Source organism: Anabrus simplex, chromosome 1 (assembly GCF_040414725.1).
Source record: "Anabrus simplex isolate iqAnaSimp1 chromosome 1, ASM4041472v1, whole genome shotgun sequence".
Lineage (NCBI taxonomy): Eukaryota > Metazoa > Arthropoda > Insecta > Orthoptera > Tettigoniidae > Anabrus > Anabrus simplex.
Genome location: NC_090265.1, coordinates 1420684933 through 1420703842, shown reverse-complemented (window position 1 = coordinate 1420703842; position 18910 = coordinate 1420684933). Strand labels below are relative to the sequence as shown.

The following is an 18910-nucleotide window of genomic DNA, read 5'->3' as shown; positions in this document are numbered from 1 at the left end:
AGTTGTAGGTAATCTTGGGTTCATAATGACCAATTGTGAATGTTCTTGCTGATTCAAGAGGAGAGTAGAATTTTTCAAGAGATGTTTAAGGTTCTTTTTAAATTTTAGTTTTGGGGTCTTTTTTATTTCAGGAAAGTTATCATTGAAAAAAAGATTCTGCTTTGTCAATAAAGTTATCCTTATCCATTATTAGAATGAAATTTCCTTTATTGGCTTTAGTAACAATGAAGTATTATTTATTTATCTACTGGTATTTATTTATTTATTTATTTATTTATTTATTTATTTATTTATTTATTTATTTATTTATTTATTTATTTATTTATTTATTTATTTATTTATTTATTATACAAAAGAGAGCAGCTCACTTTGTTCTGAGTGATTCCTGACAAAAGAGTAGTGTTACAAAAATGTTACAAAGTTTGAGCTTAGAAGACCTGTTAGAAAGGAGATGAGCTGCTCGACTAAATGGTATGTTCTGAGCTGTCAGTGTAAAAATGGTATGGAATGACATTAGTAGACGAATAAGTTTGAGTGGTGTTTCTAAAAGTAGGAAAGATCACAATATGAAGATACAGTTGGAATTCAAGAGGACAAATTGGGGCAAATATTTGTTTATAGGAAGAGGAGTTAGAGATTAGAAGAATTTACCGAAGGAGATAATAAATTTCCAAATTATTTGCAATTATTAAGAAAAGACTAGGTAAATAACAAATAGGGAATCTGCCACCTGGGCAACTACTCTAAATGCAGATCAGTGGTGACTGACTGATTGAAAAGATAGCCTGTTCTATTTCTGTCAAGTTAGATTTTTTTTTTTTTTGTTAGATGAGGTGGGGCCAATTATGTTTTGGTCCTTTACTCAGTATTGCATGTTCTGCTTCATCAAAGAAAATATTAAAAAGGTTTTTAAGCAGGGGATGAAGAATGTGGCTATCCGTTATTGTGTAATTTTGATTCACTCTTGGAGAATCTATTTTGGTTGGTTGAGTTAAGGTTGGCTAGTTTATTGTCTAATGTATTTTGCTTATTTATCATTATGGAGTTAATTTTATTGTTAGTATAAAGTTGGAATGAGGTCCACTCCAATGGAGTCATGATGCGAGAGATACCTACGTGAGCTTCATACATTTTATTACTTAAAATAGATTTATTTTTGTATAGGAATTTAATTTCATTCTAAAGCCATAATGCATTAGACTTGTTTTGAGCTTTTAAGTCAAATGGGGATTTCTATGTTTCATTTGGTTATCCCTAAGGAATTTTGGAACCAAATTATTAACAAGACAAGATTTTAGAATTTTTTGTTTTTTCCAATTTTTGTGATTTTAATTTTATATTGGTGATAGGCATTAGCCATTCTTGATTTTTTTTTTTTTTCAAGTTACGTATTGACTATGATATTCACAATAATTTCCACGTATTCAATACCATATACACAAATATAATCTATTAGATTGTTTATGTAATATTTTTAAGTGAACATGTTTCAGTTCTTTGAGCCATCATCAGCACTGGAAAACGTACAATTGATATACATCGATTAGATTAAAATAATGTACAAAGATAAAATTTAGCTATTAGCAATTAACCTGCCATATCAGCAAGTAAACAATCATTTTTTAATTCAAGGGTGTGCTAGTGTTTCAATTTAATTGTTAAATTGTATAATAGTGAAGGCCATGAATGAATGTCTGACGAAGTTTAAAAAAAGCAAATGTCTGAATTTCAAGCTCACTTGGTCCAAGCCATGGCTGCTGGTGCAAGGAGTACTACAAACCATGGTGACACTAACCGGCCTTGCATTGGACCTCCAAGACTTCCGAGAAATTATATCTATGGAATTATGTGAGATGAAGAAGGAAGTAGGCCACCTACAAGTACATCTAGATTGGCAGGATATTCAATTTTACATGGGAGAACAATACAGTAGAAGGAACTGCCTCTTCTTTCACGGCATATGTGAGACCCCCAGTGAGGATACTTATGCTGTGATGTAAGAAACTTCGAAAAGCAAGCTGAACATTCTACTGTGTATGGACAGCATAGATTGGTGGACCCATATGAAAAGGATGGCGGCTGAGGTGGTGTCGGCGGGGAATGGACCTTTTATTATTAAATTCCTCAGGTACCATGAACAAGACCGCATTTGGCATGGCAAGTGAGATCTGAAAGGTACAAAGCTGCTCATCATGGAATCTCTGATGTCCACATGGAAGGAAGTACTAAATATAGCACAGGACTTCTTGGGTATACGCCGTGTTTCATTCCAGGATGGCCACATTATTGTTCATCTAGATGATGGAAAGAAGCTGCAAATTAATACACCTTGTGAATTGGATTCATTCATGAGGCAACTATCGGAGTGATGAAATCGTTGCGATGTGCCTTCACTATATTATTGTTTTTATTAGGTTTATGTGTTTGTGTGTGAGTGTGATGTGTTAATCAGTCAGCGGTCCAGTTCATCAGGATATCCAGGAAAGAAAGTCGAAGTTCAAGCATGTCCATTAGCCACTTAATTACGGGACCTCTCTCTGACAACGACCGTAGCTTAGGGAGTAGCACTCCATTCCAGCCCATTGATGTTAGCAGCCTTCTGAAACAAGAACTTTCATTGTATCCACATGCTCTGCAGTGTTGTCATTTGAAGAACCTAAGTTTACACACAAACTTGGACAAAATTAAGGGTAAATTTAACAAAATTGCATCCATGTGATAGGTATCAGTGAAAGTTGGTTGTTTCCCTCAGTTCCAAATAGTATGGTTCACCTTTATTGTTTTTTTTTGCTAGGGGCTTTACGTCGCACCGACACAGATAGGTCTTATGGCAACGATGGGGCAGGAAAGGCCTAGGAGTTGGAAGGAAGCAGCCGTGGCCTTAATTAAGGTACAGCCCCAGCATTTGCCTGGTGTGAAAATGGGAAACCACGGAAAACCATTTTCAGGGCTGCCGATAGTGGGATTCGAACCTACTATCTCCCGGATGCAAGCTCACAGCCGCGCGCCTCTACGCGCACGGCCAACTCGCCCGGTGGTTCACCTTTATGGCTATAATTTCCATCGTCATGACTGCACCAATAAGAGGGGTGGAGATCTCGTTGTTTATTCTATAGATAACCTCAAGAGTCATTTCATTTGCACTTCATCAACCATTGAGTTACTGGGGACAGAGTTCATGTTCACTGAAGTAATTGTGAGTGGACAGAAAATACTTATTGGAATAGTTTATCGACCACCTAAAATATCTTATATCGCTGAATTTAAAATGTATCTTCTTAATTTACTACCAATGTATGAACATGTTACAATATTAGGAGACTTTAACATTAATTTACTTATCAAGACCTATGACACTAAGAATATTTGTTTTCCTCATGTGACATGACTATCCCTTCTTCTCACCCAACTAACCATCTTATTGCTAACATTTCACATACCTTAATTGATCTTGAGGTGACTAATAACCCTCAGAAAGTTATAACTCATGGACGAATTTCAGTACCAGCTGTGTCCACTCATGACCTTATATTGCTTGCTTACTCGCTTCGTATTTCAGAATATAAACCTAGATATGTAATATGCAGGAATATAAAATGTCAACATGAATCAGTTAAGATACGATGCTTACAGTCTTCTGTATCATGATATTTTAAATATATAAGATAATGATACAAAAATAAGTAAATTTAATTCATTAATACATAGCTTGTATAACAAACATGTAATAACAAGACAGATAAATGTCTCCCATAAACATAATCCATGGCTAAACTCTGAAGTTAAAAATATGATATCTCAACATGATGCTCTTTTTCGATGCTACAAATATACTTGTGACCCAACTGACTATGACAATTATAGAATACCAAACCAAACCCCATGGCACTACAGCCCTTGAAGGGCCTTGGCCTACCAAGCGACCGCTGCTCAGCCCGAAGGCCTGCAGATTACGAGGGGCCGTGTGGTCAGCACGACGAATCCTCTCGGCCGTTATTCTTGGCTTTCTAGACCGGACAATTATAGAATAATTAGGAATAAAACTAAACAAATGATACATAATCTTAAATTTAAATATGTTTGTGAATCAGTAGGTAACTTAAATACAGTTAGTGCCTGGAAGCATCTCTGAGCTATGGATGTAAGTAGAACAAAGGAAAAGAACCAGGTAACAGACATTCTACTTGACAAGCTGAATGCGTATTTCACGGAAGACAGGGTTCATCAAGGGTTATGAACTTCATGTTGTTGGTCCGTATTGAACTGAGATAACATATAAATTATAAACAGGAAAGGTTTCCACCTATTCAATAAATAGTTGTATTTACAACATTATTTACATTACATGGGACTAGTTTCAACCCTACATGGGTTCTTCATAAGGTTCTTACTGATTAAAAACAAGTTTTAGGATTGCAAGTTATAAATCTCATTCCGTATTGACGGTTGTTACTTTACAAACAAAAGTAATTTACTACCAACGTATGAACATGTTATAATATTAGGAGACTTTAACATTAATTTACTTATCAAGACCTATGACACTAAGAATACTTGTTTTCCTCATGTGACATGACTATCCCTTCTTCTCACCCAACTAACCATATTGGTGCAGTTCATCTAACAGATGAGTTGATTTGTATTGATAAGGAGGATTTTATAAATACTTTTATTTGTAAAATGTTTTAGGATTTCATCATAATTATATTGTGTATGTTTAAATATGGCTGATGATGACCCCATATAGGGTTGAAACTAGTCCCATGTAATGTAAATAACATTGTAAATACAACTATGTATTGAATAGGTGGAAACCTCTCCTGTTTATAATTTAGACAGGGTTCAGTCTAATCCACATACAGATAACAGCCCATCACTGGTCCCTCAAAATCACCCCTGCTTTGCCTTTCATACAGTCAGCACTAATGAAGTTAAAGTCCTGTGTTCTATTAAATCCAGGGTGAGTGGGTTCAATGATATTCCTATCACTTTTATACACAATATTATTGGTGCTGTTCTCCTCATTCTCACCCATATTTTCAATTATTGCCTGAAGAATGACACACTACCAACAGTTGGGAAGTTAGCTAATAAAATCCCACTTCCTAAGAATCCAGGTTTGCAAGTCCTATCCAATTACCATCAAATTTCTATTCACTCCGCCCTCTCCAAATCACTAGAACAGTTGGTACATGTTCAAATACAGGAATACAGTACCTGCACTCTCACTCCTTTCTGGATCCACTGCAGTCTGGCTTCAAGAAGGCCCATAGTACAGCATCTGCCTTACTGAAAGTGACTGAGGACATCAGGCAAGCAAGGGATGAAAGATAAGTGACTATACTCATACTCCTCGACTTTAGCAGTGCTTTTGACACAATAAATATCCAGATATTGTTTAAAAGCTTATATCATTTTTTGGTACTGAATCTTCAGAATTTTTCCACATTTACCTTACAGATTGTAAGCAGCATGTTGTAGTTCATGATAGTATTTCACATTGGTGGCTCAGGAAGGCAGGAGGCCTTTTTGTTTCAATGTTTTTGTTGTCTCTTGGTGTAGTTCAACTAGTATCTGTAAACTGTTGGCTTAGTTGTTACGTTCAGAGATGGGCTGATATACGTAAGCTGTTATTGAAGTTGAACCGTCTGATTTCTAGTCTGTAAAATGGATAATAAAATCAAATTAAGAGTTGAAAAATGGTGACTAACAGGAAAAGATTTAAGGTAAGTTATAAAGAACAAAAATTAACTTACGTTACGCGGCCCGCTTGTATCACCCGTGTTCTCTGACTGCAGAGTCCAGATCTTGACTGACTTGCTCCCGCAGTCGTGACACAAGACATGTTGCTAGGAAGTGGAGTGGGGAAATGGGGTGAGGCTTGTGGAAGAGTAGGAGTATGTGGGATTATGGGGGCGGTGACTGAAACTGAGTGTAATAATGGTGAATTCTTCTGGTCATGTTTTTTACTACAAATAATTGGAATGAAAGTTTCCCATATTAGTTCTTTTCTTCATTTATCTAATTTAAGTTGAGGGTTGAATTCTTATATTGATCCATACTAATGTAAACATTCTCTAAGATGTTCACAATGTAGAATTTTTAGATATTGATCTACTGTGGTATAATTATGATTAGGGTCTTTGTGATGGTTACTCATGGCAGACAAATTATTATATTTTAAAGTGTTGCGGTGTTCTGTATATCTTATGAAGAAGTTTCTACCAGTTTGTCCGACGTAACTTGAACCTCATCCCTGGCATTCCAGTTGATATATCCCAGAATTATGTAGTTATTGCTACTATTTACTGTGTGATAGTTAAATACTATTTTGTTCATTAGTGTTGCTGGTTTTGGAAGCAATTTTTAGGTTCTGTTTTTTTTTTTTTTTTTTTTAGGACTTAGTGATTATATGTATATTATTATTAATAAATGTGAATGTGGCATACTTTTTGTTAGTTTTTGACTCTTTCATCAAAGTGGTTTTGGGCTTGTTTGTATTTACTGATTAGCTTATTTATAAACTTTGTGCTAAATCCATTGTTTAGAGCTATTTCATGGATGGTCTTAATTTCTTTTTTCTAATTTTTCTTTGAGAGCAGGATTTTTAAAGCTCTTTCTAACATATTATTATAAGCAGCTTTTTTATGAGCTTCAGGATGTATTGAACTTTGTTTAATGGTGTTTGCAGTGAAAGTTGGTTTCCAGTAAATATTAAATGTCAGGTGATTATTCTTATGATGTGATAATGTTACGTCTAAATAATTAAGTGAGTTGTTCTCCATTTCGGTAGTGAATTTAATATTCTGATCTAAACTGATTGAATAAATAATTACCAATCATTACAAGTGTACTGACAAGGTGGACCCAACATAAACTAATTTAAATAGTTTCTTTAATAGATTTAGACAAGTCAATACAGGATCAAATAAATACCTATTATGGTTAAGTTTATCAACAGTTTGTTGATATTTTCATATGTGTTGCATGGTTCAAGATCTTTCTGAAAAACACTTTCATCATCTGGAGGGAATGTTTGTAACTCACCTTCAAAGGATTTCTATGTACTGGTCCCTGTTATCATATCCTTAACGAGGACTGAAGGGCCTGGCCTATTGTAAGTAAAACATCTCTATAACATCACCTTTGGAAGAAGTTTACTGCTTGTTGAATGCGAGCCGGTGATGTTTTATCTGATATTTCTTTATGCACATAAGGAACATACTGACCACAAACTTCAAAATGGCTTTCATTTGAAAATAAGACTTTTATCCAATTTTCCACAGACCATTTTATGTAGTTTAGCCCATACCAATCACTTTTTGTGCATAGTGTCCATCAGAAGCTGCTTCTTTGCTAGTCTGTGTGCTCTTCTTCAAGCCTCCAACAGTCTGTGGCGAACTATTGTAACGTGAACATTTCACCCACTTTTGACTTTATTCCTAGTTTAAATCAACAGCTGAGAGCCGGGGGTTTATTTTACTCTTCTTAATGAGTAAATAGTCTTCATTTTGGTATAGTCTTGCATTTCTGACCACAGTTCCCTTCTTTTGGTGATAAAAAATGATCCAGTTTGTTGGTATCACTTCAAATTTGAAAATACCATAGCCATATGAACACCCCATTGTGCAGCATTTGTCTTTGTGTCATAGAAGTAAGATGAGCTATTATCACAATTTTTTAGCATTCCGCAGGGTGGTATCCATTATCAATTTACAGTGCAATAGTATGACACAGTACTGAAAACATATATGACCTTACCTGGAGACAATGAACAAGTAACTGCATTATGAAGAACACTCAGTAATGCCCAATAATGTTAATAATAATGCTGACATATACCTACAGTGCAATTAGGTTGAAATCAGGAACAGTGGGAATGCATGATTTTATCAACATCAGGTATAAATTAGAAATTACTGTGTTTGGATTAATTTACATGCTACTGTAGCATACAATAAAACCAAATTTTGCACCCTCTACAGGTAATAAGTGAATAAGATTTAAAATTATGTAACAACATGCATAGGAATGGCATGATGTTTGCAAGCAGGGCAATAGAAACATGTTTCATGTTTTTCATAAAGGAGAGATTCTTACCAACTGCTTGCCAGTATCATTAAGAAAATTGAGAACCTATTCATACAGCAAAATCATGTTTCATGTTTTTCATAAAAGGAGAGATTTTTACCAACTGCTTGCCAGTATATTAAGAAAATTGAGAACCTATTTATACAGCAAAATCATATGTAGAAAGATACGAACACATAATAGGATAACCACAATGGCAGGTTAGCATCGAAAGAGAGAGCAACAGAGAAAGCAGATAAGGACAAACATATACAGACACTCTCCTCATCAATCCCTATTCTTCCATTATCTGTTTCTTCTGTTGTTTCTGCTTTTGAGCTTCATACGGAGGGCAGGCTTCAGTAATCATTCAGGGGCAATCTTGACAAATCTTCAGTCTTGATGTGGGAAATGTAGGATAAGCTGGATAAAGACAAAAGATAGATGGTAAAGCTAGGAACACTGCAAAGAGGTGCTTCCCCAGATCTGAGGGAAGTCCAACAAGATAATCTCTCTAGATCTGGGTATCAACAGATGGTCAATTTCAGATTTCCTTGCCTTCACATAAATGAGTCAGCTGTTGTCTCGCTCATCATCCCCCTTTACCTCACAATAGCATATTTTCAATAAAAATCACTGCACTCTTACTAATCTCCACTGAGGAAAGATGCAGTTGAAAATTTTGGACTAGCGTATTTCTTTTACCTGTAGGCCTACTTTGACAAGACATGCTTATAAGGTGGTCACTGCTCTCTGTCTTATGCATATATATTTTGCTCTTATTAGTTTTCTTTCCTGAGAATTTCTGAATTCAGGATATATCATCTTATACCAGGAAATTGAAATAATAGGGATAATGGTCGGAGCTCATGGTACAGTACCTCGTCACTTTGCTGCCACGTGGAAGCGCTTCCAACTTCCAATGAAGCTCATCCCCAAAACTGTGACTCTCATCCTCCGAAGCTCCATCAAGATTCTGAGAAACCACCTCTACAGTACGGAAATGCCACATTAATTATACTGATTTACCGCATCTTCATTATAATTTAGAGTTTTCCTTAATTGATAGACCTTTATAGATAGAGGTTGATATGTTTTACCTTGTTTTAATGGCACCTTGTAAATAAATACAAGAGGTTGTTCCTAAATAAATGGAAATGTATATATAAAGTAGGCATTAACCTCAAAATTGGGTCTGTAAAGAGATGATGATGATAATAACATTAATGTTACTTTAATTTGCTAGAAGTTAATAGAATTGTAGCTTAACACATTAATTGGCTGTAATAATTATTCAAGTCATTTATAAGCTTCACATAAATTTTTCAGCAACTAATTCAGTGCCTACAAAATGGTACAGGAACTACTGCAACCACTACTACAATGTTAATGACAGGAATTCCTGCAACTACTACAGGTCGTCGAAGGAGATCCTTATCAGAGATTCTAGCTACTGCTAGAATACTACAGTTAATGGATGAATTTCAGGTAAGAAATAAATTATAAATGTCACATCAAACCTATCAATTTGTGTTCCTTGTGATTTCTTGAAACAGTGTATATTTGATGGCTTTGATTGTTTTTCATGATTTAAAAGTCTGTTGGGAAGAATATAATCATCACAAGTTCAATATCAGATGAATCTTGTTTATCGGGTAGATTTTTAGATTCAGTGTAACATTATTGGCGATCATGACAGAACGTTTTACAAAATAAACAAAGCAGTAAGTTGCAACTCAAAATGAATAAACTAACCAAGGCAAGAAAACAAATACTGCGGTGTTCATGAAAACTTACGATGCAATGATGGCTGAAACAAACTTCAGAATTGTAAGATTGCACTTTACTAAATTAGAACAATTATCAAATGAATTGAGGGACGCTGATGAGAAAATATTAGAAGGGCTTCTTGATAACAGTGATGAAAAACAGTACACAGATGAATACAGAAAGGTGGGAGAATGTCGCTATAAAGTCAATGAAGCTTGCCTGAAAATGGAAAGTGTTATCGGATGTTTCCAGGAGATGTTAAAGGTCCTGGAAATGTCTGTATTTCCTGCATCAAGTCACATGAGAGCAGAAATTGCTTCAAGGCACAGAATATGTATTATTCCTCAAGAATGAAGTGGAAGGTGAACAGAGGATCATCCTTGCCCAAGGAGGATTCCATGCAGCATATCAGAAGCTTATGAAGTTGAAACCTAAGGTAAATGAGGTGGAAAATGTGGCTGCTGTGGGTGAAGATAATCAAACTGTGAGTAATAGTTTCATAGGTTTCACCAAGGTGAAACTCAAACTGCCAAAATTCAAACTTTGAAAATTCTCTGGTGTGGTTAGGGACTGGTTAGATTTCTGGAGCCAGTTCCTCCAGATTCATGACAACCCAGACAGAGCAAGAGGACAAATTTCAATATTTGATCCAGGCAACTGTTTTGTTGAGGGGAGTAGGGCTATGGATGTAGTGAATACTGTAGTTTTCCCCCAACAGCTAACAACTGTGACAGTGCAGTTCAGTTTCTTCAGAGTAGATTCAGCAGAAAAGAATTGCTGGTAGAATTTTATGTTTGACAGCTACATGGACTTGGGATTCAAAATGTTACTGGTACTTCAACAACCCCCTGTGGGTGGGGGACACACAGTATCCCCTGCTTGTCATAAGAGGCGACTGAAAGGGGCAACCAAGGGATGATAGTATTAGAACCATGAAACTACTTGCGATTAGTACCATCGTGCTGGGAGCACAATGGGTTGCTTTTACTTGCGAGTAGTACCACGATATTAGGTACACAATAGGTTTGTGATTAGTAGCAGCAGAGTGCGGTTCATTGTAGGTTTACAGTACCTGTGATTAGTACCACTATATGCGGAACACCACGGCCTTGCATTGCCTGTGATTAGTACCATTATGTGAACCATGGGTTTACATTGCCTGTGAGTGGTGCCATTATATGAGAAACACCATAGGTCTGCGTTACCTGTGCGACATACAATACTTGTGAGTAGTGTTATAATGTGTAGAACACCGTGAGCTTACACTACTTTTGATTACTACCGCAACATGACATATACCATGGTTCTACTTTGCTAGCGAAAAGTAACATTATAAGGAGCAGTTGACCTGGATTTTGGACCCCTTGAGTCAACAAGTATCATCGATTCAGGATTTTACTTTAGAAGCAGTCCCTTGGTCAGTAATACTATTGATTTAAATAGCTTCTGGAAAGGTGGGGTATTTTGGGTTGGATCCACAAATTGTTTTAAATTCATATTGATCCATTCATTTTTCATCATCATGTTTTGAATTCTGGTCAGTAGATGATTTTGGACTTTTTAATTGTCATTACATTTCATCTCATTTTGTACCATTAGGGGCCGATGACTTAGATGTTAGGCCCCTTTAAACAAAAAGCATACATTACAGCTCTATGATCACTTGAAATCTGACCTTAGGTCACTTAAATCTCTGGGCATGACTAACGACAGGTATTCTTGTTTCCACTAGTTGAGTCATCTTTGCTGAGAATGTGGCTTAGGAATTCCATACATTTTTTTTGTGACTGAGACTGTGAATTCATACTGTAAAAAACTCTCACATTTGATATTATTTATCAAGAATGAAGTGGAAGGTGAACAGAGGATCATCCTTGCCCAAGGTATATCTAAAACACTGAACGTATGTTGAACATTAAAGCGTGAAATTTTCTTCACCAAACGAAAACAAAAAATAATTCGTGCAGTAGAGGGCTAAAGGTCCTAGAAATATCTGTATTTCCTGCAGCAAGTCACATGAGAGCAGGGAGTGCGTCAAGATACAGAAGATGACTCTGGTGAAAAAAATATTATTTTAATATAAGGTTGGTATTGTTTTCAGTGCTTGAGACCTGGTCACACCACCAAGATCTGTAAGGGTAATGTACAGTGTACAATGTAGAGTATGGTTCCAGTGTATGGGGCACTCACCAGGATTACCTGATTCAAGAACTGGAAAAAATCCAAAGAAAAGCAGCTTGATTTGTTCTGGGTGATTTCCGATAAAAGAGTAGCATTACAAAAATGTTGCAAAGTTTGGGCTGGGAAGACTTGGGAGAAAGGAGACGAGCTGCTCAACTAAGTGGTATGTTCCAAGCTGTCAACAGAGAAATGGCCCCGCAACTGGGAACAGCCGTTGTAGTAAACAAAACATTTCTAAACACTATAGTCGACTTCAAGATTGTAAACTCAAGACTATCGCTCATGACTGTCAAATCAGCGAATGAAAAATACACACTGATAAATGCACATGCACCAATAAATGAGGATAATGAAAAGAACCCTGGTATGGTTAAAGAGTTTTGGGACAAACTGGGGGATGAAGTACTCAAGATTCCAAAAAATAACATCAGAATTCTCCTGGGGGACTTTAATGCACAAGTGGGGTGGGAAAGGAAGTACACTGAAATAGTTGGACAATACCTGGCACACAACACGACGAATAAAAATGGAGTAAGACTGATCAATTTATGCAACATGAACAACTTAAAACACATCTCTACCCATTTCAAAGCATGCCCCAACTAAAAGAAAACATAGGTATCACCAAACCCCTTGCTAGAAGAATTTCAACTGGACCAAGTTGCGATATCCAAGAACAATTACAAGGAAATTCATAACATCAAAGTTAGAAAAGCTGTTAATGTTACTGTACATCAGACCATTACTTATCACAGACTAAGATGAATTTCATACCCGGATGAAGAACGCATACCTGTGGCAATAGAGTGCCAAAAATTGACCGTGAATTACTCATCCAAGAAAAGAGGGAAGAATACAGGAAAAGCTACAGGTTCCAAAAAATTGGAATGAGGTGACAAAAAATATGCAGGAGCCAGCAGTTGAATTAGCATCTATGAAACGTTGAAGCAAGCATGCATGGTGGAATGCAGAATGCAAAAATACAATCAAAGAAAGATTTGAGGTGTGGAAATCATGGACCAGAATAAGACTGTGACAAATTTGGAAAAATCACGAGAAATAAGGAAACAAACACACCATACACTGAGAAGAGTCAAAAGAGAATACCTTAGGCAGAAGTCAGAGAAATGGATGAGAACTTCAAGGAAAACAATACCAGATTATTCCATAGGATTTAAAAAAATAGAACAAAGACTATATAGCACTGATCCTGCACTTCAAGGAAATGGACGGAACTCTTGCCCTGAACAATAAAGATAACTGTGAGATCCTTGCAAAGTACTTTGAAGACCTCCTTGACAGTGAATCACCACAGGAAAAATTGGAGATTGAGAAGGACACAATCCAGAAGCCAGATTCTGAACCACCAGATGAGGAGGAGGTAAGGGAAGTAATAAAGTCCCTAAAGATCAACAAAGCACCTGGTGAAGATGGAGTAATAGCAGAACTGTGGAAGATAGCCAATGACACCTTTATCACTGAAGAGATAGAACTGTTCTGGAATATTTGGAGATATGAAAAAAATACCAGAAGATTGGCTAGTGGCATTAATACACCTGCTACATAAAACAGATGTCAACAACTACCAAGGAATATCACTTTTATCTGTCATGTATAAGATTTTTTCTTAACTACTACTGAACAGACTGACACCGCAAATTGACCACAAGTTGGGAGAGTATCAGGGTGGCTTCAGGAGAGGACGCTCTTGTCAGGATCAAATCTTGAGTCTAAAAATGATAATGAAATATTACAATGCATGACCAAAGAATATCTTCATCTCTTTTGTTGACTTTCAAAAAGCATATTATTCAATATTGTTCAATAGACACATTGATGGACATTTAGAGAGAATATGGCATCAATCAAAAATCACTCAACTTACTTAGGTTAACACTAACAAACACCATATCCAAAGTGAAATTTCAAGGAGAGATCAGCAAACCCTTCCAGATAAAAATAGGTCTGAGACAGAGTGACAGCTTTTCACCAACACTGTTCAACGTGGTTCCAGATAAGGTCATGAAAACACTGTGGAAACATAATGACTCAGGTGCTATAATAGGTAGTAAAAATAAACATGTCAAACCCAGTTGTTTGGCCTTTGCTGATGGTTTGGCACTCTTTGCTGAGACAAAACAGGAAGCAATAACACAGACAAATGAACTACAGGAGATAGCCAAGAAAACAGGTTCAAAAATCTCCTTCACAAAAACAGAGATGATGAGCATGGACAGGAATTATGTGAAGAGAACAATGGAGATGAAATATGGTAAAGTGATGGTCACAAAGCAGTTTAAATATCTGGGAGAAATTATCAGCAGCAACAGGATGGTTAAAGAGGCCATGGAAAATAGGAGACAAGTCGGAAAGTCTAAACACTGCCACCAAAGCCATTTACAACTAAAAGAATCTTTCCATTAATGCCAAACTAAGACATTATGATGCTGTGATATAACCAGTGATTCTGTATGGGATGGAAACAGCAACACTAACAAACCTGGAAAAGCTACTAAAGACTGAAAGGAGAATATTAAGGAGGATTTATGGCCCAAGGGTGGTAGAGGAAAACTACAGAACTCGAACAAATAAGGAGATATACAAAAGAACAGAAGACCTGGAAACAACAATAAGGAAAAGATGGCTGTGATTCTATAGACACATGGTCAGAATGGATCCAGCAAGGTTAAATAAACAAATTTTTAATAAAATATACTACTTGAAGAGCCAGGGGGGATATGCCAAGCAGATGAAGGAAGAACTCAAGAGGTTAGGAATTGCAGATGAAGAATGTCGTGATAGAGACCAATTCAGGAAAAGACTTTCCAACATAAAAGTTCTTATGGAAGAAAAAGAACGAGCGCAAAGGGGAAAGATGGACTGAAGAGAGAAGAGTGCAACATTCTGAAAGAATGAAGGCACTATGGAGAAAAGAGGAAGGAAGAAGGGATGATAAGAAGGAAGTGAAGTGGTATTGGCGTGGTCCTAAGTTTGGCCAGTTCGCAAGAAAGGAAGAAATAATAATAATAATAATAATAATAATAATCTCCATACTTAAAATATTCAAAACCAAGAGGGCGGCCAAGGTTGCGATATACAGACATGGTGAAAAACGACATTCAGCAATTAGGAGGGGACTGGGATGTGTCAGTTTTAACCATATCTTCATGAGCTATCCTGACAATGTCTAACAGCATTTCAGCATGTTTTTAAGCACTACAGGAACATTTCACTTCATTTACATGGTCGATGTGGTATCACCATCTAGTAGTTCTGCGTCAGCTGGAGGTTATTTACAGTGGCATCCAGTGGCTTGCATACTGCTAACGCCACTCAAGTAGATTCGGTGAATGATGATCTGACTAGAGAATCAACATTTACTAGTTCCCATTTTGCAGTTGAAATTGTAATGATCAGCAGCGATGGAACTAACAGTTCTATGAATATCAATACAAAAAAGAGTCTGGATGATGAGCATACTCCAGATGCTAAGAATTTAGAGCCTAATTTATTTTTCAGATTTTACATTTAGTTCATCCCAGATTTGAATGTTAATTGTATGTTTGTACATTAGTTTTCATGTCAATTGTGTGTTTTTACATTTGTTTACTTATTAGATGTATTACATTAAGGCTGAAGATGTCCAACCAAGGTCAAAACTAGTCCATAGCTATGTAATTCAATAATATTGCATAATATAGTATTGAAAAAGGTGGACCATATGGCATTAATTTAGTAATTATTACTGTGATCACAATTCAATACGGATCAAAACCATGAAGTTTATATTCTATGAACACGTAATCTACTGAACACCAACTGAACTACTTGATATAAGATTTAAATAAAAATCACTAATCTTAATTTCTACCAACAAACACTAAACATCAATATATACAGCACTAAATGGATCAAACTCACACAAAGTTTCAGTTTCTAATTAATTTATCACCAATAAAGTTGGTCCATTATTGGACATTATAAATTTTCCAGCTAACTGTCTAATATTAGACACTATTGTATAATATTTGTATAGTAGGGAAAAAATCTATCTAGAAATTTAGGCTCTTACTAGAATCTATTGCTGTAATTAGGATTTCAGTCTAGAATTGTAGCCTAACTATTCTTATTAAACAGTAGCCCATGCAGTGGCCTCCACGGTATGCGCTAGCTATGCGTCTTGGTAGGTGTGCTATTTACCAACTGATGAGCTCAACTTAGCACACTGGGGTGAAACGCAGGCAACCAGGAATGAGTTAGCTGGAAAATTTATAATGTCCAATAACGGACCAACTATATTAGTATTATAAATTTACTCGTTTGGGACAAATATTTCAGGTTCCCTATGGGAATCAACATCTGTATCATCATACTGTATCACAACGATAAAATAAGAGCACTCTTAACAGCCGACCATTCACTAGCGCGTCCGGACCATGACGATTGATCCAATGCTGGGCAACAACTTCATTCGACCATTCCCGCACGGGGTGAGAAAAATGTGGGTGTGCACTGTCTTACTGCCAAATGATGGTTTGATGATGATGACAATACTTGTTGTTTAAAGGAGACTAACATCTAGGTCATTGGCCCCTAATCATGTTTTGAAGTCCATCCTGTATCTGAGGAAGCAGTCAATTCTAAGGCATATCTTGTGCTAGTTGCTAGTTGCTTTACGTCGCACCGACACAGATAGGTCTTATGGCGACGATGGAACAGGGAAGGGCTAGGAGTGGTAGGGAAGTGACTGTGGCCTTAATTAAGGTACAGCCCTAGCATTTGCCTGGTGTGAAAATGGGAAACCACAGAAAACCATCTTCGGGGCTGCTGACAGTGGGATTCGAACCTACTATCTCCTGAATACTAAAGCATATCAAGGTATACAGTTCCTGTGATAGTTTTTTCCTGAAAATGGAATGGCCCACTAACCTGCTCTTCTGTTAATGCACAAAAGACATTAATTTTATGGGAATCTCTTTCGTTTTTCGCTATTGCATGTGGATTTTCCAGTGCCCAGATATAGGTATTGTGTGTGTGTGTGTTCACTTTACCACTGAGATGAAATGTTGATTCAGCACTGAAGATTATACGGTTAAGGAAACCTTCATTACCTCTAATCCTTTCTGCATTTCCACGCAGAAGTTAGCACGTTCCTCATGGTCTACAGGCTTTAGGGCCTGTAAGAGTTGAAGGTGTTATGGTCGCTCATTATATTCGCTTTTGTAACACACTCCACACTGTCATATTAGTTTACGACAAGCCCAATGAACAAATTTGTAAGGACTGCACGTGAAGGTCGCCCTGACATGTTTGACTGTCTTGCCTGACGTTCAACCTCACCCTAGGCTCTTTCCATTACACAGGTATTATATCATCTGGAACTGTTTTTATCAGTGCCTAATGTTGTCATCAGATGAAGGATCACATCCATACTGTTGCCGAAACTGATGCTGAACTACTGAATTACACTTCCCAAACTGCAGTACACAGAAAGCTTTATGCTTGGGAGCCACCATCTCTAAACAGAATTTCACATTTTTTGCTGTCAAGTGACAAGGTGAGGAAACCAAAATTTGCCACATGCACGACAAACTTTCACAGTTGCTCTCTCATACAACCTAGGAAACAGATGGTTAAGGTTGGTTACATAGCCATACTAACTACTTAAAGCTCCAATATTATTTTGTGTACCCTCTGTGTGTGTATGTATGTATACGGCTAGATATGTCCGGCTACAGAATGGAGTAGATTGTACAGTCAGCAACTCCATGCTGAGTGTCAGGCAGTGGAATATAACCTGACCCCCTACAAGGGCCAACAGCTTCGGGTAGATGAGACCTTGGCTTGACTTACTTGACTTAATTACCACTGGAGCATAGGGCATCTGTGAAATGTCTCCATTGTGGTCATCGACTTGCCAATGCTTTAACTTTCTTCCAAGTCTTCCTACTTCAAGGGCCTCCTCCTCTACAGTCCTCCTCCCAGGTTTTTCAGGTCTTCCTAGAACAACCTCTCTTCTGTGCACCTTGCAAATTCCATTCCAATGCTGTGCATTCTATAGATCCCGCTGGCTTTCTCAAAGTATGACTAAACCATTTCCATTTCTTCCTCTTGTTTTCCACTGCAACTGGAACTAGGTTTCTTGTTCCGCATAGCTCATCATTGGATATAATTTTAGGCCATCTGATGTTTATGATGCACCATAAGCAACGGTTTATAAATGTCTGCAAGAGATTAGTGATAGTTCGTATAACCTTTCAAATTTCACAAGCATATAGAATGACTGATTTAACATTTGTATTGAAAATTTATGTTTTTGTCTTCCTTGAAATGTTCTCATTCTTCATCACTGCATTCAGCTGCATAAAGGCTCCATTTGCTTTCCTTATTCTAGCTCTCGGCCCCATGGTGTGGGAGTAGCATGCCTACCTCTTACCTGGAGGTCCAAGGTTCAATTTTTGGCCAGGTCAGGGATTTTTACCCAGACCTGAGGACTGGCTCAAGGTCTACTCAGCCTGCGTGATTAGAATTGAGGAGCTACCTGATGGTGACATAGCGGCCCCCGTCTAGAAAGCCAAGAATAACGGCCGAGAGGATTAGTCATGCTGACCACATGACACCCTGCAATCTGCAGGCCTTCTGGCTGAGCAGCGGTTGCTTGGTAGGCCAAGGCCCTTCAAGGGCTGTAGTGCCATGGGGTTAGGTTAGGTTAGGTGAGGTTAGTTATTCTAGCTCTCATATCCTCTTCTCTCCCTCCTTCCCAAGTAGGTAAAAGTTTTAACCTCTTCAATTTCTTCTCCTGCCACAAACAAACTTTCATCTATTTTAGCATTTACTCTCATTTCCTCAGTCTTAACAACATTTTTATTGATTCCTGCAGCCTCTGCTT

At 37.1% G+C, this 18910-nt stretch overlaps 1 protein-coding gene across 1 annotated transcript in view; it reads left to right on the top strand.

Moving 5' to 3' along the window:
* LOC136879108 (uncharacterized) overlaps positions 1-18910 on the top strand; it is a 113757-nt gene that overhangs the window by 58217 nt on the left and 36630 nt on the right. Inside the window, exon 3 of the mRNA XM_067152854.2 lies at positions 9400-9558. Within this exon, the coding sequence (XP_067008955.2) occupies positions 9400-9558 (159 nt within the window). The remainder of the gene's footprint in view (positions 1-9399; positions 9559-18910) is intronic.